General features: G+C 39.6%; 1 protein-coding gene across 2 annotated transcripts; it reads left to right on the top strand.

Moving 5' to 3' along the window:
* The first annotated feature begins 4242 nt into the window (after positions 1 to 4242).
* Positions 4243 to 25806, top strand: LOC115762035 (protein windpipe). Of its 2 annotated transcripts, XM_030704102.1 has the most exons (3): positions 4243 to 4567; positions 11100 to 11138; positions 22999 to 25806. In XM_030704102.1, the coding sequence occupies exon 3, from the start codon at positions 23043 to 23045 to the stop codon at positions 25134 to 25136; it is 2094 nt and encodes a 697-aa protein (XP_030559962.1). In that variant the 5' UTR covers positions 4243 to 4567; positions 11100 to 11138; positions 22999 to 23042; the 3' UTR covers positions 25137 to 25806. The 2 variants fall into 2 exon arrangements, with proteins under 2 accessions (XP_030559962.1, XP_030559961.1); XM_030704101.1 differs by lacking the exon at positions 11100 to 11138.
* Positions 25807 to 26079: the final 273 nt, after the last annotated feature.

The following is a 26079-nucleotide window of genomic DNA, read 5'->3' as shown; positions in this document are numbered from 1 at the left end:
ATGCGGACAGTCCGATATCATATCGGTAACTATATCAATATTGATTGAAATTAAATATAATCGCATTGTCTAAAATGTGTCAATAGAATAAGTAGCAAATGCAACTCGCTGAAGAATGTTAGTCATGTGCTTAGATAGCTTGAGTAAGCATTGTGTTGGGTCGTTTCTTATACCCTGTAAACACAACGAACTCAGAGACTATGCAAATTATAGCGTAACTCCACTGTCAACATTTCTTACATTTTTTTGCGAATGTGAAATATGTTGCCATAGGAAACTACATTCTTTACATTCGAAAATAAAGGTATTCGCCTCGAGTAGTTCGTGTTTAAGCTGTCTTTTTTTGAAAGAAGCGTTATTTTTGCCATTAAAATGTTACCGACAGCTGACACTCGCTTATGGAATCGCAGAATGTTTTGTAAATGTAACATATATACTGGAATGAGGCTATCAGAATTGTGACATTTACAGCGTATGTTTTTCTTAGTGTTCTTTAAAATTATCGATATATTTCTCGATGACGATAAATATCGAGAAAAAGTGAAACAGCAACTTCAAGCTGCTGCCTAAAGTGAGCAGCTTTTGGCGTGAGTACAGGGTATACAGTGGGTATACCCTCAACTCATTTCCCAAGTAGCGAGCACAATCAATTTAAGTTGAAAGCAAAACCTGCAAGAATATACCTGTAAATGCATTTAGTGAAAACTATGTGTTCGGGCGAAAAAACATTTAACTGTCTGCCCAGTTGTTGTACGGCGAATGGCAAATGATACGGATGGCTACTTGATACGGATACGGATACGGATACTTGAGCAAATGGTGGCAGCAGCTCTTTGAAATGTGCACCAGTTCCTTTGTGAATTGTGCTTGAAGGCAAATAAACAAGTTGACTTGCATAACACATTATCTGTGATTACATATATTATTACCGATAATTGAAGGAAGCAAGAAATGTATTTGTCATTTAAGTTAAGCTAATGGCATTAATAAATATCATGACTATCTAATCGAGGAATCGTACCGAAAATGCCAAATCAGCTAAATCAATATGTACATAGAAATTTTGGGAACTTTTCCGACCTTGATATATTATTAAAACTGGTAACTGGTGAAAAAACAAAAACAAAAAAAAAACTTATAAAAATAAATTGAATTTCAACTATCTTATCTGCAAAGTGTTTGCAACTCTCGCATCTATTTTCGAATGCAATTCAATTCGATACGTTTAAATAAGTTATTTACTTAATTAGTTGTGAATAGCAAACAGTAAATAATTTTCAGCTTGTGTTTGTGTTTATTAATTGTATCCCATTTCTTAGTTATATCTCACTATATTTATTGACTGAGTACAAACAATTTGCACTGGGCGTTACGCAAGTACCGGCCCGATATGGCTGTCGAATACTTATACAAAAAAAAAAAAAAACACATATCTTGAGACAAACAATCATTCGATACACGATGCCAATGACAAATAAACGTTATAGTCGAGAGCACTTTACTCCTTTAATTCGCATATGTCTCTCTATTTTTCAGATGTTATCAATGTTATTTATTCAATTGAAGCCTAAAGATTCGAACCAGCTTCCTTTCTTTTTAATCAAGTACTGTGCGCAACATGTGTCTTATACTTCTTATATATCTCTCTAGCTCATATATCTCTCTATATCATTGGATTATTCAATTGAATTGTTCAACTGTCTGAGATTTGAACCAGCTTCCTTTCTTTCTTCCACCTTTGCCCCTTGGACAACTTAGTAGCCCAGGAGCTGAAATTACCTATCTTACACTTCGCTTATAACTCTATCTCTCCGATGTTATCAATATATATATATTCATTCAATTGAAAGCAGACTCGCTTGAGATTTGAACCAGCTTCCTTTCTGCATTCCCCCTTTGCCACTTAAACAACTTATTAACCAAAGACTCGCTGCAAATATTAATCGTATCAACTTGATCAGTTTCTTTTATTTCAAATACACGTATACACCATCATTTTTGATGACGACAACCTCTACAAACACACACACACACATACACACACACACCTACGCAAACATATACACACACATTTGTGAGTTATATGAAATCAGCAAACTTTCTGCTGTGATCTGTTTGCGGCTCTGACGTCAGTTGTTCAAGGTTGGGCAAATTTGCAATTAAAATTTTTGGATTTTCTCCATGAAATTCATTCAGGTCTCTGCTCTGCTCTGTTTTTTTTATCAGGCCCGTTTTGTTGCCCAGCCATTGGACACTTCCGATACAATTGACGTATACCTGCCCCGGGGCAGGTGAGGCGTCTTTGGCCATTTTCGGCCTTTTCGTAAGTATCAACAATAAGATAAACAAAGCACATAGATATGCGTACGTATAGAACTTGAACGTTTATGCGAAATGGCAACACCCGAATATGCCATAAAGTGGGGTATTTGTGTTCTCAGCGAGAAGTTAGCTTAGTATCTGAATGTTCGAGTAAGACAACTCAATAATATTCCACTTTACTTAATGTTCCTATAATTTTAGAAGAGTATTTTCAAGCTTTTACTTTTTATTCAAGTTTTATTATTTGGTCATTTAAGAGGTCACTCAAACTCCACAAATCTCTCTTCATTTTTACGTTTAACAGGGTATTGCAAAGTAGACTACTCTAGAAAAGCATTGTCTACATCTTATTTTGCGTTTGCTGTTGGCATTTTTTTCTAATCATGCAAGGTTAAAGGCAAATAAACGCGATGCCTTCTGCTATTTCAGTGTATAATAAGTCTGATTAAAGAAAAGACGAATTTTTTGTGGATGAGATAAGACACAAGTGCCAGACGAACATAACGCGAACGAGCTGAAATTAAACACAAATTTTCAATTAAATTTAAAATGAAAATCCATTTGATTAACAGCTAAAAAAAAGCGAGCCCAGTCTAAATGCAGGTAAGTGCTAAGAACTAATTCAAAAGTTATGACTGAAAGTTTTGGTATCTGGGGTTCTGATTCTCGGGTGATATCATCGAGTATATTTCGAGTATATGTTGGAGCTCTCGAAATGTGTGCAAGATATGGCGATAAGATAAATTCAAAATCAAATATTTAACATTGGTATTAACACAAGCCACTCAGCTGCCTCAACCGCAGTTCGAGACAAAAACAAAAAAACAAAAAAAAAATACAATTTCTGTGAGTTACCCTTCAATATGGGAAAGTATCTGTGCGTGCCTAGAACAATGTATGAACTCCAAATGACCCCTAACTTTGACCCAGAAACCCAGCAAAACGTAAACAAAGCCAACCACGCAGCTCATGCAGAGAATTTTGCGTGTTTTGTTTTTTTTTTTTTTTGGGGGTTCTATTGTCTCTAGCTTTGAAGCTAGTCTAAGCCAGACAATATGAACACGCAAATCGTATAATTAAATTTTACTCAAAACTGCAACAGAAATGTCTAGAGTACATTCGTGTATTATCAGCAATGCGAGATATGACAGTGATAAGATATCATATAGGGTGTAACACCCAAAAGTTTTATGCCCAAATACACACACAGGTATTTATATAAGGTGTGAGTGAGCAGAGTTTTGCAAGCCGAAAAAAAATTAATTGATAAGATTATTGACAAAAGCTCAGCTAATGACAGCAACTCGCCCACTCTCCAACTCTTTCTGACACGCTCTCTTTTTGGTGATAAGCCTGCACGAGCTTTTTCTCGCTTGCACTCTTGCAAATTTGGCAGAACTATTGTGAATGAGTTATTTGCGCACGAGCTACTATTGAAATTTCATAACTTCGCAAGCCTATAGCTGTGTGCCTGTGTGTGTGTGTGTGTGCTTTCCACGTGTTCCGTTGCGGCGAATTGAGGCACACGGCGACTGCCAATTTTTTTGCTCTGCGGGCGAGATCAACAATTTTTTCGCTCATCGAAGCTCACTCCAGCTCCAGGCCTGGGTGCGTGTGTGTGTACGTGTGCTTTTCACGTGCTCCGTTGCGGCGAATTGAGTAGCATGCATAGGTACGCGGCGACTGCCAATTTTTTCGCTCAGCAGGCGAGATCAACAATTTTTTCGCTCATCGAAGCTCACTCCAGCTCCAGTAGCTTTGTGTCTGCTCTCTCTCTCTCTCTCTCTCTCTCTCTCTCTCTCTCTCTTTTTCTCGCTCTCTGCTGCTACTGGTCTGCTACCGCTCAGCCGGCGTAGCGTATTTATATGTGTGCGTACCGGTGGTGAAGTTTCAGTTTCGATTTGCTCAGTTGCCGCTTTTGTGCTTAGGTTTTTAGCGGTGCGTTTTTATTCGGCGTTAAGCTTTTCCATCGAACGGACGGTCGCGTGTGCCAGCGCTACGCTACGGCCAGTTAGTTTCGCCGCGATACGCAGCCGTGACAGTCGAACGCGGTGTATTAAATCTCTATATAGATTATTCGCATTACGATCGTCGTGCCGCTCCGCCAGCCGTGGAGTGTGCGTGTGTCACCACAGCCCAAGTGAGAGGCAGCTGAACAACCACCCAACCACCCAACCATCTATTTGGCCGCTTATCAGCCCAAGCCCAAGTGTTGAGATCCTCAATCCCGCTCTGTGTTCGCTAGGTAATTAAATGCAAACCGAAAAGCTAAAGCTGAAATGAAAATGAAAAGTGTGCGAAAGTATCTGGCAGATGCAAAAGTATCTTGCAGATGCTCTATATATCAAAATCAAAGACATTGAGCCAATTTATTGTGCTGCCTGCAGTTAGTTTGTTTGTTCTTTCTTTCGTTCTGCGCATTTGCGTTCAGCTCTCGTTGACATTTCTCGGCCTCTTTCAGACTCGTTTTCGAAATTCTTTTTGTTGTATCTTTTTTTTTTTTTGCTCCGACACCGAAAATTGATAGCGAACGCCGCAGACAGACGCAGTCGTTGTGCAGGCAGCCAGCACGAAAGATCTTCAAACTTGAAGAGCGCCAACAAACGCGTTGAAGGACTTTCTGTGAAAAATAAAAAACCCAAAAAAACCAAAAAAAAAAACACAACAAAGAAATAAAAGATAATTGAAATTTTGCCGGTGCAATATAAACTATATTCATATATATATATAAAAAACAAAAACTATTTATACTCTAGAAAATATATTTATATATAAATAAACAAGCTAGAAGCTGTGTGCATAAATCAGCAGGCGCACAGCAGCGCTGCAGATACAAATGTATCTGACAGATACATAGCTCTCTAAATAGTGCAAAATATCAAAATTTATACAAATTATTTAAACTTTGTGTGTGCAGTGAGTACTAAAAAAAAAGCAAAAGAAAAAAATAGCATTAAAAATTGACACAAACTGTCTTATCTAAGATCAAGGTCTGATGCCGTCGCAGCCTTTGAGTCGTTGATAAGGCAAACAAATCGAGTGCTTTGTAAGATTTACAATGCATATAGACGCAATTCAATGCATTAAGAGTGGACAAGACAACTACGCAATCGTTTATGCAATTTTCCGTTGCAGTTGTATCTTTTATTACCTTTATAATTTCATTTGAGCTGCTTTTTGCGGTTTGGCGCTGATCTGCGGCCAAACTTGACCCTGTTTCTCAAGCGACAGCAACAGTTATATAGTTATATAATTGCCAAAAGCCACGAAACAGACAGACGAGACCAGCCAAAACCTTAATAATAATAAAAAAAAAAAACAGTGGTTACTTTAACCCCTTGGTTCAGCGCGGCGGCCACTTAAAATTACTTAAGCGCCGTGGCAACAATAAAAAATTAAACCTTTCTTGCCTGGCGAACTCGCAGCAATTACAAGTTAGAGTGTCTCAGTCGGGAGCGCGCGACTAGCAGATACCCTTAAGATAAATATTTTGTCTGTATATATATATATAACCTTGGTTCATCTTATTAATTTTAGAGTTAGGCTTTTAAAAAGAAGGAAAGGAATTGTGTTATTTCCGAATATCATAAAAGTGGAATAGTAAATGATTAAATTTCTCTCTCTCTCTCTCTGTCTCTCTCTCTCTCTCTCTCGTAGACGGACTTAGCTAGAATGACTCAGCTCTTCTTCCTAATCAAGTCCATATATACATTATACCTTATACCTTATACCTTATACCTTATACCTTATACCTTATACCTTATACCTTATACCTTATACCTTATACCTTATACCTTATACCTTATACCTTATACCTTATACCTTATACCTTATACCTTATACCTTATACCTTATACCTTATACCTTATACCTTATACCTTATACCTTATACCTTATACCTTATACCTTATACCTTATACCTTATACCTTACCTTATACCTTATACCTTATACCTTATACCTTATACCTTATACCTTATACCTTATACCTTATACCTTATACCTTATACCTTATACCTTATACCTTATACCTTATACCTTATACCTTATACCTTATACCTTATACCTTATACCTTATACCTTATACCTTATACCTTATACCTTATACCTTATACCTCATAGCCTTTTAACCCATTCAGGGAATAATAATATTGTGAAAACGCACTGACGCACGCATTTAACGTTCATGTGAAATCTTTAACAGCTACGCACTTGCTTGAGAGTGGCCTGTGTCTGCACTCAGATGCACTCATTCATGCACAGCTAGGAAAAAAACAAAAACCACACAACTTGTAGGTGCTTAGTTACAGCTATTTATCTATTTGTATCTCTGTATCTGTTTATCTCTGTATCTGTGTATCTCTGTATCTTATTGTTGTGTGTGGCGCAAACATTCTTGCATTTCTGCTCACTTTACCGACTACCAATTATGTGCTTTACACAATCGGGCGCTACTTTGTAAATTGTTTGTTTACACTTTTTATGTTGGCTGTAAATTATTTTCAAATAGTTTAACCAATTCTCAAGAATATGCCCTGAATCATTTAACCAAAAAAAGTGTGTATGTCAAGTAACAGTTGGTGTTAAAACCAATTGAGAATTCGAGAGGCGAGATAATATATTTTACATGTGACGTGGTCGCTGGGAGGTGTAGGCGGAAATTACGCAACAGTTGTCGCTGGCTGGAACATGCGAGTCTACTACACATGTATATATACATGGTATATATATGTCTGCGTGTGAAACACAGACTCGATACTCGTCGTAGCAGCCAAGACAGGTGCTAATTTGTGGCGCATAATTCACAGAAATGTGCGAGTGCGCGTTCAAATTTCAACGAAAACTTTTTTATGGCCAATAACTCAGCGCAAAAACCGCAAAATATTCGTGTGTGTATAACTCCCAGCTAAAGGCGAGCAAGAAGAAGCACAAGAGAACGGTATCGATGACGCCGAAGCTGAACGCGCTCTTATCTTGGCCATATTTGTGATATTTGCAAAAAACAAAAAGAACTGTTGAAAAATACGTTTACTTCCGCTGCATTATCGCATGCTATGGGTAGTGCAAATTTCACTGGTTACCAACTCACAAGATTTGACGTCACCTCGAGAACTGTTGAAATAGATCAGAAGTCGCTTATCTTGAGGCACATTTGTTAATGGACTAATTTATGGCCCTTATTTTTTGCTTTAAGCGCTTTTAATGTGCCTGTCACGAAGCGATCTGTAAAAAGGGGTTTTAACTTATTTTACACATAATAATGTGCTAGTAGAGCTGCGTCTTGAATTTCCTAAAAGGCTTTCAATTTCTTGTTTGTATGTATTTGAGTTCGTAGTAAAAATACCTTATCAAATTTTCAAGAAATTGCTATCAACTGTTTTTGTTTTTGTGTAAATTATTTCCGATTGGGTCGTCAAAGAATGTTGATGCAATAGGTCCGGAAGGTTGTATAGAAAGGGAGAGCATGAAGGCAGAGTATAGAAGGGTAAAAGTTGGAATATCTATGCTAGGATTAAAAATCTACATTTAATGAAACTAAAGGTTTACTAAGTAGATCTAAGATTATCCATACACCGGCCAAGGACTTGAACCGGCAACCTCAATGTTCAGTTGTCTGTATAAATGGGTCAGTCAGATAACGCATCAATCGAAGGCTCTGAAAATGGGTTATATACATTTAATGATGAAATAATTAAAAACCGGACTTATGTGCATAATTTAATAATGTAGATGGGTGTTGGGTGTATTCTTTTGTAGACTGATATTCAATATGTGTATGCACATATATATGTATAGGTATATATTTAATATATGTCAGTATATATTCAGTTGTATACTCAATGCACGCCTGAATTTATCGCTTATTTAAGGCGCCGCCGATTATCGCACAGTCCATTTGCATTGGCTGGCGTCCAGAGTCTGGAGTTTCGGTTTTCCCGAGTTGCCGTTTCTGGTGTTCTGTTGCGTCTTTGCAACTGAAACCGACAGCAAACGTATTCGATGCAACAAAACAAAACTAAAAAGAAATTAAACTAACAAAAAAAAAAAAAAAACAGCCGAAAAACTACAGAAATTGTGTAAACACAAGTATTTTGTGCATTTGCTGGCGGCCCATTTATATTCGGGCCTAATGTCAACCTTGCCCCCATTAGATAGAATCCAAAATTGGGATGAGAAACAAATGATTGGGCTCTTTATGTTTTCGATAAAGAGCCAACACGCACTTATCAGCGCGCAATCAAAGCAAACGCGATGACAAAGTTGCCCAACATCAAAAGCCGCAATAACAATTTGAACTTAATCCTATAAAAATAATGCTTTAGCTCGAGAGGCTTTCATGAATGTCTGTTTATGCGACTTTTAGTGCATTTTGTCATTCAAATTTGGTGGCAACAAAATAAAATTCCGGGCTTAACGCCAAGTGCACACATGACTTCTCCAGAGTTGGCGGGCATATCTATAATTAGCAAATGTCGAGCGTTTCCCCCAATACGATAAGATAAGCATACCCGAAGCAGACGCCGACTCTGATAGCGGAAAACAAGTAAAAGCGCTGTAAAAGTGACTGCTCGACTGGCTGATACACTGTTCTGTGTACTTATTTCTTTTGATTTTCCAGCATATGTATTTATATTTAGTTTTCATTTGATTTAAACCAAATTTTATACTCTACTTCTAAGAGTCTCTCAGTTCTTTGAGGACAGTTTAGGTCAAACAAGATTACAAAGCTCAGTTTATGCCTCTCTCATGCCCCTTTTAACATATTATAGGGTAACTATTGCTCTATGATCTCAAACGAAGATAAACAAGAAAGAAGGGCTATCGTCAGCACACCGAAAGATATATCATATATATATAAATAAGATATAAAACGGCTGATAAAGAATATATATACTTTATGGGGTCGGAGATGTCTCCTATGCGTTACACATTTCGTGACAAAATAATAATACCTTATGCAAGGGTATTAAAACGGTACTACACAGAACTATACTTTCCTAACTAAAATATTTGTTTACCTATTGAAAAATACTTAAACTAAACGTGCCGCGTCTCTCTTCTTCCTCTTACTTTTTGTTAGTTTTTTTGTGTAAACAAGTGCAAAATTGTTGAACGTATTTTTTTTTATTTTTGTTATTCTCAAAATGAAGCTCTAGGGCTTAGTTTACATCTGGAAAAACAGGTGGCTCTCAAAAGTGTTGAGCTGCTGCTGGACACCTTTTTTTTATCTGTTTTTTATCGTTTGATTAGTTCATCAATGAGAAATAAATTTGCATGCGGATATTTATAGCCCACGCCAAACAATTTGGTCAATTGGCAAAGGCAAATCAAAGGCACAAACACGAGCAAAAACATGAATGAGGCGCGTTATGTTTTTCGTTTATTTTTTAATATATTTTTTTTGTTTTTGTTTTGAAATGGCATCAAATGTGTAACGTTGCGACCTCGTCTGGGATTACGATTGCGTTGGCTGCAGTCCCCCTGATACTGAATTGTGCCGCCATCGCCGTCGCCGTCGACGGAACCGATCGGTTCGGATCGGATCGATTGCATGGCATGGCGGTTGTTGCCTGCGGTGGAGCCCGCGTGGCGTATGAGTAATATGCAGCTTGTTCCACTGTGGCGGTGGGCTGTGTGTGTCGCGTTACGTGACAATATGTTCAGCACGTTCGACGCATATTAATCGACGGCCAGACAAGCAGATAAACAAATTTTGCCTCAACACTCGCTTTTTAGTGCGAACCTTTGTGGCAGCTCATTAGGTCGGTGATTTGTATGGGAAATGCATTGCATTCTCTGTGTGTGCCCACGCATTGTACGCATATAATAAGCCTAAGATTTCTCAGTTGCCAATGCAGCGATTGCGGCAGCAAATAAGAAAAGAGTTTGGCACGCAAAGTTGTTGCTAGAATTGCTTGGGAATTACAAGAATTTGTTCAAGTCGAATAATAATTGGCATAGCATGTGTGCTAAAACCGCTTGAGAATTATAAGCGTAAGCGCAAGTAAGGCTTTGAAATAAAATTGCTTAAACAGTTCCTTGATAGTTAAGTTAAAATATTCGATTATGTGCCAGCTGTAACCGCTTGGGAATTACAAGAATGTATTGAAGTTTGTGCGTTCTTTCAACAATATTCTAGGCTTGCTCGAATTCTTGTCATAGCATGTACGCTAAAACTGCTTGCGAATTATAAGCAGAAGGTAGCCTTAACAGCTTGGGAATTATAAGCAAAATCAAAATATTTCTGGTAGCTGTCTTTTGAGTATATATTTAAAGCTCAATTCATCAGTTTGATTTATCACTAAGACTTTTCACCTAGACTGGGTTTACGCACAGTCGGTTTTCTTTATATTTTCACCCATTTGTAATATTAGCTCAGCAAAACTTTCACACTTCATTGCCAAAAGTGATTGCCAGCAATTGAGTTTTGCAAATGGCTTAAATTAATAATGGGAGGCAGCTGCAGCAGTCAGCAGTAGCAGTAGCAGTAGCAGTAGCAGTAGCAGTAGACGCTGCAGCAATGACAAAGTTCGTTAAAAATGAATTTAGACGCTCGCAATTAAAGCGCTAATTATACACAATTAAAATCAAAGTCAGCCACAGCACAAAAAATAGTTGAAATAAATGTAAGAAAATCAAATCAACATGTGACTTGCAAATGCCACTGTATGTGTCTATATATATATATATATATATATGTATATGGTATATATATCTGACTACACTTTCGATTTGTGCATGCGAAATTCACATGATTTTCTTGCTTTTATTTTGCAGCTCTGGAAGGAAACGGCGTCCATTTATGTCTTATAAAAGGTAAACAGCTCGCACATTAGCATGCAAAAAAGAAATAAAACAACAGCAACACATTCGAGCCACCAAATTGAGCTGTTGGCATTGGCATTTACTAAATTCGCCAAAAAAAAAAAAAATCGAACAAGTGTGCTTTAAGCCCGACTAGTAAATACTCTGTACGAATGTAAGCCCAAAATTCTAGCTGAGCAGCTTATATGGAAGTTGTGCTTCTTAGTGATCGATTTTGTGGAGACGGGTTAAGTTATCGATTCTTTGGCAGCAACTTGATCTACGTAGGCCTCCGTTCAAAATTTCGAGTATCTGGATCTTATAGATTCCATGATCGACAGACAGCCATGGTTCAATCGACCTGGCTGTTGTCGCTGATCAAGAACATATATATATAATAGTTTACAAGCTTGTACTTATTTCCTTCCGTCTCTTACATAAATTCGCACAAAAACATGATACCCCTTAAACCTGTTATTAATGACTGCAGGGTATAAAATCTTGAGCTCCGCCAATTTGGTGGCGACTCCAAAACGCATCGTTAGCCTCGCCAACAGCAGCAACAACAACAACAACAACAACAATAATAACTGCAACATCATGATGATCGGGTTAATTATCATCAGGCAAACCAGTTGGCCAAAACCAGACAGCTAAAAGTTTTGCTATTGCCTTTTGTTATGCCCGCCCCCGTACACCCTCGACCATGCTGCCGGCCGGCAAAAGTTGGTCTAAAAGCCAAAGCAACAAGTGGTCATAACTGTCAAATGACGCTGCCTTGTTCGTGGCCTTTGCTTTGCTTTTTTTCCTTTGCTTTGAAGCGTTCGGCAGCCACTGCCAATTGCCGCCGGCTGGAAGTTGGCCCACCCCCCCTGCCCATAGCACGTTGCCCACTTAAGGTGCGTGCTCTTAACGTGTCAACTGCCAAGTGGCAAGTCGAGGAGGCACAACACGGCAGCCGCAGCAGCCGCAACAGACGTTCGGTTCAGGCGATCTGCAGCGCTTTTGTGCCCATCGACAGATACAGATACAATATATTTATGCATAGTTTATTAAAATGCTACCAAAACCTAACCGCAGGCTAATTTGTCCAGGTTCTGCACTTACCTGTTGCCTCTGTGTGTGTGTCTGTGCCTGTCTGTGTGTGTCTGGTGAGGCTGTTCCTCCGGCTGGCCTTCCACTTGTGTGCCACAGCAATGGACGATCGTGCGGTTTTGTCTGCACGTGTTTCCTCCAACTACACTGTGCTACAAAATTTTGCTGAAAATGTGAATATTTGTATGCCCTTGTAGAGGGTATTATAATTTCGTCAAGAAATGTAGAAGGAGACATCTCCGACTCCATAAAGTATATATATTTCTGATCAGTATCGACAGACGAGTCGATATGGCCATATCTGTCCGTCCGTCCGTCTGTCTATCCGTTTCTTTCTATGTGAAATAGCCTCCCTATCGTCATTAAACATATGCCGAAGAATGCCCTTCTTTTTTCGTTTTTAAATCAATTGAAATTTATTATGAGTCAAAATTTTTTTTATTCAACCCATCTAAAAGACGCGTGCTGGCGGTTTTTTTTAAGCGACTTTTTCTGTATGCCTAAAGTTGGCGCGTTTTACACAATTGCGGCCGCTCGCATTATTCACAATATTTGTTTTGCAGTGTAAGCATTGCCAGCGCTCACCTATCCACATACTTAGCCACATATCGACATATCTATGCGGCTAACGACAGACAACACGAGTCCGGCGGAATGGCGAAACGCATTGGCAGGTGCAATTGGCGAATAATTTCACGCTGCAGTTCGATTATTTATGGCATGTTGGAAAACTATATTGCTGCTGTTGTTGTTGTTGACTGAAAATTGAAATCGAAATCGAAATGAAAATGAAAACGAGACGAAACGAAATTATTTAATTCGGCTGCTGTGCGACGAATGCAATTAATCAATGTCGCTTTGGGCATTGAAATGATATGCAAATAGTTCGTAATTCGCATTAACCTCGTGCTGTAACTACTGCGACCCGGTTCGGGTTTAATCGGAAGCAGTTGAAGTGTTAATCATTTTGGATCGTGACAAGGTTTTTGGCTTGGCAACCGCTAAAAATAGTCGCCACGCAATAGATCGAACGGCACGGCTCGATCCACGCTCAAAGAAGATGATGATGATGAGAAAACCCACGCCAAAGTTCAGCTTTGTTTTACTCAATTAATTTGTTGTTTTTTTTTTTTTTCCAAATTGTCGCCCAAAATTCGATGCGATTGATTCCGTACTTGGAAGCCCCCGGAACCGCATCCAACCACATTCTGTTGTCCATTCGCCCATTTGTTCGTTCGTTGTTCGTCAATTAACGCAGCAGCGGTTAGTAATTTAGCCTAACTATTAGTATGAACTTGTATCTGAGCTTGTATAGATGTATCTGTAACTGTGGCTGTTGATGTATCTGCTTCTCCATATCTCGTTTGCTGCCTTTGCTAATTACGCGAACGTGGCGCGAGTCTGGTTCGATAACTTGTTGAAAATGTTAACAATTATATGGCATTGATTAGCCGCTGACTTTGCGGCACGTAACTCGGATTTAAATGAACACGGCAACAAGTTCAATGAAATGTCAATTTGCTCAGTGCCGCGCTTCCTTGAGGAACTGAACAAACACTCCAAATAGATACTTCTATTGATTACATGTCTCTAGCTAATTGCTACTTGATTGTCATTGCTGTGCACTTTGATCCAGGTAATAAATCTAATTAGTTATGATTGGAGCGAAAATCTGTAAGATAGTTCGATATGATAGTCTTTAATTAACAGATAGTTATAAGTACGTTTTTATCCTTTAATGTGGGGCAATACGTGAGGTTACGACTGGAAAATGTTGAATGATGTGTTTATCAATTGCAGCTATAGCAACTGGTTTGTAAGGTTGCTGGTTCAAATCCACAGTCAGTTGGATACTTTAAGCATATATTCAAACGAATAAAAATAATATATATAGATATAAATATTTAGTTGAATGTCTAATCACATGCATTATATCTTATCTATCATGATAATAAATAGATCTATATATATTTCTATTGTTGAGATAAGATCTTTCAAATCTTATCAGCAGAAACTAGCTGAATTTTTAGTTTTTTTTTTATATATATACAAAAAAATGTCACATAACAAAGGCAAAAGATTAGATGCCAGTTAAGATCAGAAGTTTCTAGCATTTGATTGCCATTAAACGAACTGTTAGTTACACTTAAGCCGTTTTAATACCCTATATTCAATTGTTGGTCACACACACAATGGGTTACTTAGGAGCTGGGATTACGAAACAGCCAAGCGATCAGACGGCAGTCTGGCCGGTTGGCGCCCAATGCAAATTTCTCGGGAAATGTGTCGACAAAGTGCAAACCCATTTGGCGCTAATCAACGTGCTCTTGTCTACAAACAAATCATCATCATCATCATCATCATCATCATCATCATCATCATCTGTGCATACAAATGACAATAAGATACGTTGGCGTCGCCAAACTTTGTTGTGGGCGTTCGTGCGCGAGATTTGCACACACACACACACACACACATAGATGTGGCCATAACCGGACTCTTAGTCAAAACTGAATTAATAAGAAATGTTCAAAAGTTTTTATATTGAATTGTTGCCTTTCTCCTGGCTGCTGCACTGCATCCAAATGTATCGCATGTGCCTTGTGGTCAGTCTCCATGCCAGAGAGGTTTCACATGCTTTTTCAAATGTGTCGCACTTGCAGATATTTTCCCTTTATTTTGTCGAATAGCAAATAGAATTGCATTTGCAGTTGAAAATGTTGCAAAATGTTTGCAAATACTTGAGATATTTTTCAGCTAGATTTCATGCCCAAGGCCAAAGTACATTTAACAGTGGCTGTTAAAAGTGTGCACACGACTGTTTTTCAAAATTGTTTTTTTCTGAAGTTTATTTAACTCTAAATGGCAAATTAAGGAATATTACTTGATTGAAGCAATATCTTAACCCCATTAAAGATTTTACATAATAAGGCTTATTTACAATAATCGCCTAAAAGATCCTGCGAATAATATACAATCTAGATCAAATGTTAACTATATTCCAGATGAATCGTCAAGCCGTAGATGTTTATATAAAAGAATCGATTCAATATTTATTTATTTAATAAGCTTTTATTCATATTTATTAGCTTTTATTCATTTATTTATTTGAATAAGAAGCTTTTATTCAGAGTAATATATAATATATTCAGCTTTTCTTCTTTTTCTGCTGCGTATGTAAATTGTGAAATGTGAGGGGTAAACATTTTGCGCTTACATTTACCTTTCTAATTGCCGGCCGAGACTTTCTCTGCTTTTAATTCCCGACTAATAAGAAATTATGTTTTGGGTTTTTTTCTTATTTCTCGCTTACATTTCGATAAGTCTTTAAATCCTGCATTTGGTAATTAAATATTTGTGCTTTTTTATATGAATCATATATTGTACTTATCGCGTTATTTCCATGTTAACAGGTTTTTTATGGATTGAAATTTTACAAATGCCAAAATCCGGCATGATTCAGTTTTATGGGGAATTGTCAATATACTTTTCTTGCCCGCCGAACGGCTGCTGGCAGCTGGCCAAAATGGCAAGAGCGAGGCGAATGGTAGGGAAAATGTTTCTCAATTTTTGTATAAATTTTGGCAGCGATCTTGCGATTTCGCGTGGGGTTCAAGTTCAATGGAAATGTTTGCCCAACAAATGGGCTGGCGGCAACAGGGCGTATGCGTAATGTGAGTTTATGCGATCAAATCGGAAATGAAATATTGAAAAGAGCACACTTTGGATATTCAAATGTGTTGAGTTTATGTTTCATTACGGCAACGATCTCTCGATTTCTTTTTGAGGTTCAAGTTCAATGGAAATCGTGTGTCCAGCAAATGGGCGGGCAACAGGGCGCATGCGTAATGTGAGAGCTGCAGCTGTCTCTTTGGGCAGTTGGTGCTATTATTTTTTTTTTTTGTGTTGGTGCATTGACTTCAGGTGTGGGGCCCACGTTTTCTTCATTTTGGTTCGCTTTATATTTTTTGGTGTGGAGATTTCTTGGCTTTTTGGGCGGGCAGCAACACGTTTTGCATAATTCACATTATTTTTTCGCTTATGCTTTGCGCTTTTTTGTTGCTTTTTGCCGTTTGCTTTTTGCTGTGGAGCTGCCCCCATTGCTCGACTCACATTTAAGTTACGAATGTATCTTAAAGATACATTTCTGCTGCTTTTCATTATTATTTATTTATGTGCTGCTTACCTTTCGTGGAAATCAATAAAACACTTGCGCTGTGACTTTGTATTTTCTTTACTTTTTATTAATAAAAACTTGTTACTTTAAGTAAGGCTCATTTGCACTCGATTGGCGTTGCCAGACTTTACGCAGACTCGCTGCGAATATGCTTAATTGGCAAATTGAAGCCGACTTTGCCAAATTGGCATATTGATAATATTTTCATAATGGAAAGGGGGGGGGGGAGGTTGCCGTAACGAATTGGGTCATTAGACCCCCAGACGATTGCAGTTGAGCACTTTTTTCTTTTTGTTTTTTTTTTGTTTTTTCCTGAGGTAATGAGCTCAGTGCTAGGCTAGAGATCGAGAACAAAACAAAATTGGAATATGCTAATTGTCTTTAGCGTGCCGCGAGTGTATGGTGTGTTTGTGTGTGTGTGTGTGTGTGTGTGTGTGTGTGTCTACCTGCCCACAAGCTATCGCGAATTGCTCGCAGCTGGTTTTCTATGACGACATGACTGTGTAAAATTCACAGCCTCGCCTTGAATGAACCGCCGCGCTTTGTGCTAGTCGACTTTTATTTCGATTTTACTTATATGTTTATATATATATTTTTTTTATTTTCAATTTTTATTTTTAACTCATGCATTGTGAATGACAGCTCTCGACTTGGCCTAGCTTCATTTGGCCAGCTGACTGAGTCATGAGACGCGCCGCTCGCTGCATGGCTTAGACGTCATCTTAGCAACAAAGCGACGAGTTTGTCTTACAATCCATATACATGTGTGTGCCTGTGTGTGTTTTTATATACGCGCAGGTAAGACAACGAAATCACCTGATGTTTTAATTGCTGCGCGTCATCATTTCGCCTGCGTAAACGCGGTCAAAAGCAAAGCAAAAGTGAAGAAACAACAACAACAACAAAAAATACAAATAGCAAGAGAAAGAGAGAAAAAGGGTGAAGAGAAAATAAGTAAGAGTGCTCTAGGCCGGATTGAACGACTAGGCGATATCCTAGGTCGAAAAATTAGAATAAACAAATAAGTAAATCCGCAAACTAGGCAGTTTCTTGAAATAAATTCGATCAGTGTGGGGCATAAGAAGAGTCATGTTGAAGGCATTGTTTCAGAAGTTCCATCATACCCTCTTTACCAGTTTTCAATGAGTATCTTGAAAGTAAATGACAGCGAAATGGAAGAATACGCCATAGTTCAATAAACCGAACCGAAATGTTAACGGTAAAAGTAACGCGCTGAATTTACAGTTCAGACACATAAACATTAAGCCCCATTTATGAATAATATTAACTATATATATGGCACGTGCACTTTTGTCGCTCACTGTAGCTTCTTTTTTTGCATACGCAATTGGCAATACGCGTAGCCGCCAAATAAAGCTAAGGTTGAGTAATTCTAGCTAACGTTTTATTTATAAACCGCTAGATAAATAAAATTTGCAAAAAACAAAAAAAAATTGTTTTTTATTATATTATATATATTATAATAACGGCGCGCGGTGAGCACGATTTAAATCGGACTATAAAAAACAGATTTGCACAAATTTAAATACACACACACATACACAAACACAGCTACACACACACACACGCACGCATACTGGGGCAAATTTTCGCAAAGCGTTCTTTATATGATTTGATTTTTTACGATTCTTTTTCGTGTTTTTTCAACACTTAATTCCACTTACCATATGATATACATATGCATATAGTACCCAATATATATATATATATATATATATATATTTGCCTACCCTTCTATCAATGTGTGTGTGCGTGCGAGTATGTTCTATACAGACCCGAACAAAAGAAATGACGAATCTGTGTTATATATCATCATTTTTGTCCAACTTTTTTTTTTTTGCGAGCATCAAAAATTGACCGACAAACGTTTGCGTTGAACAAAGGAAATACCGAACGCGCCTCTTTGATACCCTGTAACACTATACCCTAGAGATTGACCCTACCTAGATTACTTTTTGAACACACACTCTCTCTCTCTCTCCCTCTCTCTCTCTCTCACTCTCTCTCTCTCTCTCACTCTCTCTCTCTCTCTCTCTCTCACTCTCTCTCTCTCTCTCTCTCTCTTTTATCTAATATTGAAAAAACAAGAACTCGCATTTCTCTGTATCTCTTCTCTTCAACTAAACAAATTGTTTTATTTATTGGCTTGTTTTTAGCTCTATCCAAATTTCCTAATTAAATTGTACAGAATATTTACTCCATAAATCCGTTGCCTGTCGTCACACAACCAGTTTCTTTTGTTCCCCTCGTGTTCAACTGCATAAAATGTCATTTTTATTTTGGGATTTTTTGCCGTAATGAAATTTGTATTAAGTTAAAAAAAAATTTGGTGCCCACATAAATTCAAAAAATAAAATAATAAAGATTAACTTGGCTGCGGCTAATTTTAGAAAGTCATTTACTAAGCACATTTCTGCTTAAATTTATTATGCTATTTTATAATATTGTTGAATATTTATGCACAATTTTGAGTCAAAATACATTCAGGTCTTCAATAATTTGCATTTGAATAATTTAGTTAATTTTAATAATTAAGTTTGAGGTTATGAGTTCGAATCCATACACTAGCAGCCAAATCCAATGCTAAAAATAGCTAAAAATAGCTTAATTAGCTTGCTAAGCACAAATTGGCGGTTTTGGGTTTTAGCTGTTTTTGCCTGACGACCTTTGAAAATGACCAAATTGAGCTGGAAAATAGCTAAATCGGCAGCACAGCTGCCCAGCCTGTAGAACCTGACTTACAGGGTATAAAAATGTCTATAATTTCAAATAAGATTCTACGTATTTCTTTTGCTAATGTGGTTGCTTCTTCTTTGGGTTTTTGGACGCACTGAGTCAAGGTTAGTCGCATTTGTCATCGTTTAAGTTTAATGCTAATGCTAATATTCTTCTTCTTGCTGTTGTTGTTGTTGTGGCTGTCGCTCATTTCTTTCAATTTGCGAAAAAATATTTGTTCTAAGTTGTAAACGCCATTAAATGCCACTTGGCAGTCAAGTGTTTTTCTCTCAGCCCGCATTCAAATCCGACCTCTTGCCCTGCCGCTGGCTAATTTCAGCTTCCTGTCTGTAGCTTTTTTTTTTTTTTTGTCAAGCGCACGTGTGAGAACGCAGTCAATTAAGTGAAATCACGATCAAATTATGATAAGAAACCTTTTTTGTTTTTTTTTTTCTCTTCTTTCGTTAAATGCAATTAAGCGCATTTAATTGCAATTTAGCGCCAACTGCGCGAACCTGGCCAAACAGGTGGGCATACGAAAATGGCGAAAACCATTGAAATTCAGCAAATTGACAGATTTTGATAAATATGCCACCGCCGCGGCAAACCAAGCTTGCAGCTTGCAGAGGGTGAAAGTCTTTTGGCCAAGACACAACAGCAATTTGTCAACAGCAGGCCATTTAAAGAAGACATTTGTGATTTGTTGTTGCTGTTGTTGGCCATGTTTAACCAAACGCAATGACACAATTTGTTAAGACCACTTTTCCACATGTCAAGCAGCAGCAGCATCTGCAACGGCAGCTGCAGCTTACGGCTAACAGCCTGACCTTGAGCCTGACACTCGCTCAGATACATTTGTATCTCAGTCTTACAATTTGCATTTGTGTGTGTGCCGCCTCATTTCCAGTTGGCATTTTCTGCCTGCCTGGCCTCAGCCCCGCAACACATTGTGCCTTAATTATGTCTGTGCCACCGATTGCGGCCCTTCTCACCAGCAGCTGCTGCTGCATATGCGGCCGCATTTATTTTGGAAGAAACAAATTGGTCGCATATTGGCGCGCCGCTGTGCGGCCTTGGGTTGCTGGCAGAGCTTTGCCCTGCTCTGCCAGGAAGTATTGCACACCCCTGATCAGCAAGGCCAGCTGAGTTCCTCTGTCCAACTAACTGTTAACCTATCTTTATGCAATATAAACTATATCACTTCACCTATATTCAGATATTTCAACTATTTATTTGAAGCGGCAGTTGGCTATTCTGCTAGTGTATGGATTTGAACTCGTTACCTTCATTTACACTTATTTAAGACCTGCATATATTTGATTGCCTATTTGTGCTCAGCAAGCTGATGCAGCTATTTTTAGCTGTTTTTAGCATTGGATTTAGCTATTTACGATTCATTTTCATTCTATTCTTTTTAAATTAAATACAAATTTCACTAAAGCAAAAAATCCCAAAAATAAAAATGACATTTTATGCATTTGAAAAGCTTTGCGCTGGCTTCTGAATATCTTCCAGTCGGGCATTACCGACTCCTTACTTAGTTTTAGAAAAGATTTCCAAACATATTAACCAGAGTCTGCAAATGTATTTAATCTTGGTTAGTTGCTGTTTGCTCGCAATTAAAATTGCGAATGTGGTTAAAGCTAAATCGTATCTGGATATATGAATCAGCATGACGCTGCACAAGCAAAGCAGGCGAGTGTCAACCGATAATTACTGTTAATTACATTAGGGCCATGATATATATAAATATATATATATATATATATATATATATATGAAAAGTAACTCTAGCTGCAGCTGAGGTAAATTGAGCATAAAGCACAATCATATAGATGCCACACTTTAATTTGAATCGCAAGCCCGGCTAAATTGTCAGCTGCAGGCGACCAATTTTAGGGGCCATGGAAATTAGTCAATTCTTGAATTATTCAAGTGCACCTCGCTGTAAATTGCAAATTGCTGACGGCGTCGGCGGTTGCCATTTTAGCTAGAGATACTTTTGCATCCACAAGATACTTCCACATGCAGATGCAAGATGCGCTTGTGCAGTTGCACTTGTCTTGTCGATTAGTCTGAGCGCGACAATCAGTTTACCTATATCTGTATCTGTATATGCATCTCTATATGCATTATTGTTCATTGTTATGCGAGAGTTTTGCGGTCAAAGACGCTGCGGATTGGGCTTATCAGACGACTGCGGCTGCAGCTGCGGCTGCGACTGCGGCTGCTGCTGAGGAAGAGCGCGAGTTGCACTTAAATTGCAGCCACGAGACAGACGTCAATCAGTTTGCGTAGCTCAACTAATAAATGCCCACACACACACAGATACACATATTCGCACACACACATGGAGATAAAGATCAAGCCCATTTAGTGTGCGCCTGGCTGAGTTAAGGGGTTGAGGTCGGGTGAGGCAGCTGCCTCCGACGTGGTCAAACTAGCAAGCGGCTCGCTTTTAATCTCAATCTGTTGTAAGTGTGTAACAGTATGTTTGTGTGCGTGTGTGTGTGTGTGTGTATGTGTGTGGGTAGTTGAGCTTTTTAAGAGACAAATGCTGACAGGTGATTTACTTAATTAAGAGTTTGGGCCAGGCAACAGAGTGAAAGTCATGTGATAGATGCTTAAAGCCTGTCAAATTCAAGTGCTCAAATTAATAACAATAGTTAAAACCAAATATAATCGTTTAACTATATATTAATAGACAATTCGCTTGCGTCATAGCTCACTGATAATTGAGAAACTCATGAATAGTTGAATGATAAGTGCGAACTTCATGTTACGCTCAGTACCTTTCGTTCTAAGAAAAACTCATAGCAAACTTATATACCCTACAAACATTTGATTTGATAAGTGCTTTACTAGTTTTTTACTTTTTTTAGAGAGAGTTGTTTGTTCGCTCGTGCGACCCTTAGCACATCACTTTTTATTGCCAAATTCCTTGCATGGCTTCATGGAAGATTAAAGTAATATAATTGGACCCTTCTGAGACCCCGAACATCTGGTCTGCTTTATATAAATGAAAAGCCAATTCCAAATAATGAAACATTATTATATTTATTCAATCTCTCGGATTTGTACATTATGAATGAATACCTTTAAATTAGTCAGAACTTATGAAAGTGAATTTCTCTTGAGTATAGTTTACTGATAAGTACGTTTTTTACAGGCCATCAACAATATTTTACTCAATGAATACTTTTATATTATAATTATTAAGAGAACCCGAAATGAGACCCTCTTTTGAGCATTCCCCGAGAACTCCTACACTCTAATGAAAGTTATTTTACACTATTTTTAAACTATTTCACTTGAATTGAATTTTTGCCTTTTGTCGTGCTCATTCTGACGTATCTCTTCCAAGTTCTCAACACTGACTCACGAAATAATTTGCCGCAGTGCGCTCGCGTGTGTCAGGTGCTTGAGTTGTTGCTGATGTCACAGTCCACGCCAAAATTATCGTGTCGAACTTAAGAACTTATCAATAAAATGACAAAAAACAAAAAAAAAACCAATATTAATTACCCAAGCGGAGATAACGCCCAAGCTTAACCAACGGACAAGCGATAACGAAATCTAAGCACGATAGCGACTATTGATAGAAAGAGGAACATATAAGAGAGACAGAGAGTGATAGAGAGAGAGAGAGAGAGAGAGAGAGGTGGTGGGGGAGAGGAGAGAGATAGAGTTAGCAAATATGACGCAACCTGCGATTTCTTGTTAGCTCGCGATCAAAGCTCGTGGAATCGACTAGACACATTTAGTTTCCATTGCATTGTCGTTGCCCAAAGGTACTCGGAACTACGCCAACAGCCTGACTCCGTTTTACTAATTCGAGTTTGTTTTTTCTTGGTTCCTTTGCAGCTAAGCGCGAACCAAGCAATTAGATCTTACCAACCCAGTCAGCCATGGAGCGCCGCATAAACTTGTTGCCCGCTTTGCTGGCCCTGTTGCTGTGCATTTGTACAGCAGCAGCAGCAGCAGCCGTAGCTGAAACGCCCGCGTATTACTGCCCCGAGGACTGCAGCTGTTCGCTGTCGCAGCACACGCACAAACCGCTGCTGCATGCCAAGTGCAACAGCACCAAAGGACTGAAGCTGTCGGAGCAGCCGCTGCGAGCTGGCGTGCCCATACATTCCATAGACTTGTCGTATTTGGGACTGACACGTGTGGGCCATGTGCTGGACATGCTGCCCAATCTGACCTCCGTGGACTTGTCGCACAACGAACTGCACGAGTTGGGCCATTTGAGCAAGCGCATTAAGAAGCTGAACCTCAAGCACAATCGCTTGACGTCCGCCAAGCTGGTGAAGCTGCCGCAACATTTGCAGGTTCTCAATTTGCAGCACAACGATATCACGTCCCTGCCCATGGAGCTGACCCATCTGCAGCACTTGCAGCAGCTGGAGCTGGGCCACAATGCCATCAATTGCTCGTGCAGCACCTTGGAGGTGCGCAACTGGCTGCAGGAGCGTCACGTTTACATGGAGAAGCCCGTCATCTGCAGCCAGCCCACGGAGGCGCATGGCAAGCCCTGGCTGCAGCTGAAGCAGTCCGAGGTCTGCGAGAAGGAGCAGCGCGGCTGGTATGCCTCGGACATAGACGAGAACGAGCTGATGATGGGCGATCAGCCTGTGCCCGATTCTATCGAGCAGGAGGACGAGGAACAGGAACTGGGCAAAGACTATCTAGTTATTGATGGCAAGAAGTCCGTGAAGGCACCAGAACCGCCACCGCTGCCGGTGCAGAGCGAAGTAGAGGGATCGGGTGATCTGAACGAAATGAATATGGAACTGGTTGCCCACCAAGCATCGGAGCCGGTGCCCGTTATTGCAGAGGAGCCCAAGACAGAGCAATTAGTCGCCCATGACGAGGAAGACACCGACGAGGAGGGCTCGGGCAGCGGCGGCGGCGCCCTCATAATACCCGCCATCCATTCCGATCCCATTAACACAGATGATTTTGAGCCTCCAGAATCGCCCGGATCCGAACAGGTAAGCAACGAAAACGACGACGACGACAGCTACGACAACAAGCCGCTGGAGCAGCCGGCCACGCCTTCGGCGGACATCTTCAAGAACATCGGCATCTTCGAGGATGCCAGCGGCAATCCAGTCAGCGAGGAGGTAATTGTGCCGGTGGTGCAGACCAAGCTGGATGTGGACGCGCCCACGGATGTGGTCACTGACGGACCGCTGGATCTGGACAAGACCTCTGAGGACATACTGTCGGCCAAAATAGGCAAAAAGGATGACAGCAATGCCATCTACTTCCTGCTGGGCGTCATTGCGCTCATTGTCCTGGGTCTGATACTCTTTGTGGCCATCAAACGCTGCAAGTACAACAACAATGCGGCGGCACGTGACGCCGAGGCGCAGCGCCAAACGGAACTACTGGACATGGACAAGACCAATCTGGGAAAGCCATTGGCACGCAACGGCCACGAGCACTCACCCTTGATAGGCGAGAAGACCAAGCTGGACGAGGCACAGATTGTGAACGGCAACGGGAAGAAGCCGTACGATAGCAAGGATGGGGCTGGCCAGCAGCCGCTGCTGAATGGTAACGGCACGGCCAACGGCGATGCCAAGGAGGTGCCCACCATCAATGAACCCGTCGCTGCCGGCGCTGACCCGGCGGCACCACATGAATACTATCCCATCACACCGCGTTATCCCACACCGCAGTCGCCGCGCGCCTCCAAGTACGCACAGCATCCACAGGGCCAGGCCTCCGGCGAGCAGAACAACAACAACAGCAACAACAACAATAACAACAATAACAATGAACCGGATGGTGCCTACTTGCCCTCCTCACCCAAATCCGGCCGCTATTCGCCCGTCTATTCGCCAGAGACCGGACGCGTCAAGATCAAGCTAACGGAGACGCCCAAACCGAAGACGCCCATGCTGGTGACGCGCAGCAAGTCGAATGCTGGCGATATTATAACCACGCCCTATTTGGAGCCCACACATCAGGTCAACGGCATTGCCGGCCACTGAGCTGATCCCTTGGAAAGACCCCTCCCCCCTTTAGCTGACCTCCAAGTGTCAGGCGTGAGAGACAAGTGCCAAGCGATAACAACAACAAAAACAACAACAACAACAAAAGCCTTTAACTGAGCTCAGAGTGTGTGGCAATCGATAATCGATAATCGATATACGATAGGCGATAACGGTGCTTTGCAATGAAGAGCAAACAACAACTATTCGTTTTAAGCTCCCGCATCCCCTCTTAAATATATGGTAACCGTTTTGTAGTTTTAGCATTAAGTAAATTAATTAATACTTAAGCATAAATCTAGTTTAATACCAAAGTTTAAAAATATCTTAAATGTAAATTTCCCAGCAGCTGCGAAATATAAACAAAAAGATGATAATCAGAATTGGGCTGATGACGCTTTGCAACACTATTTTTCTACTACTGGCATCTGCATGAGACACACACACACACACACAAACACACGATTACTTACTATACAAACCTATGCATGCATATGCATATATATATATATATACACATATATATATATATATATATCGATTTATATATGTTCTTTATATATATTTTTATAATATTTAAGCTGCATTCTCTTGTAAAATTATATTGTGTTACTCTCTGTTCGTGTGAATGACTTTTCAATTCAAAATAAGCCTATCAATAAAAAGAAAAACTACAACATTTAAAAAGCTCAACAATTTGTTTAAACATTCAATAAAAAGCTCTCTTCATATTGGTTTATTCAAGTTTAAAACCTGTGTTCACATTAAAAGCAGCCTCCATTCAAATTCACAGCTGACACACTATTTCAGCCAATATTGTAGCAACACAGCTGAGACAACAACCTTGCCACAGTTCGCAACCATTGGTTGTAACAGTGCCGGCTGAAATAATGTGTCTGCTTCGAATTTCTGTTGTACACAAACTTGTGTGACATTCCTTCCA

Source organism: Drosophila novamexicana, unplaced genomic scaffold (genome assembly GCF_003285875.2).
Source record: "Drosophila novamexicana strain 15010-1031.04,08,12 unplaced genomic scaffold, DnovRS2.1 tig00000564-arrow-pilon, whole genome shotgun sequence".
Lineage (NCBI taxonomy): Eukaryota > Metazoa > Arthropoda > Insecta > Diptera > Drosophilidae > Drosophila > Drosophila novamexicana.
The sequence above is the reverse complement of the archived record's forward strand: the minus strand, read 5'-3'. Positions and strand labels throughout refer to the sequence as shown.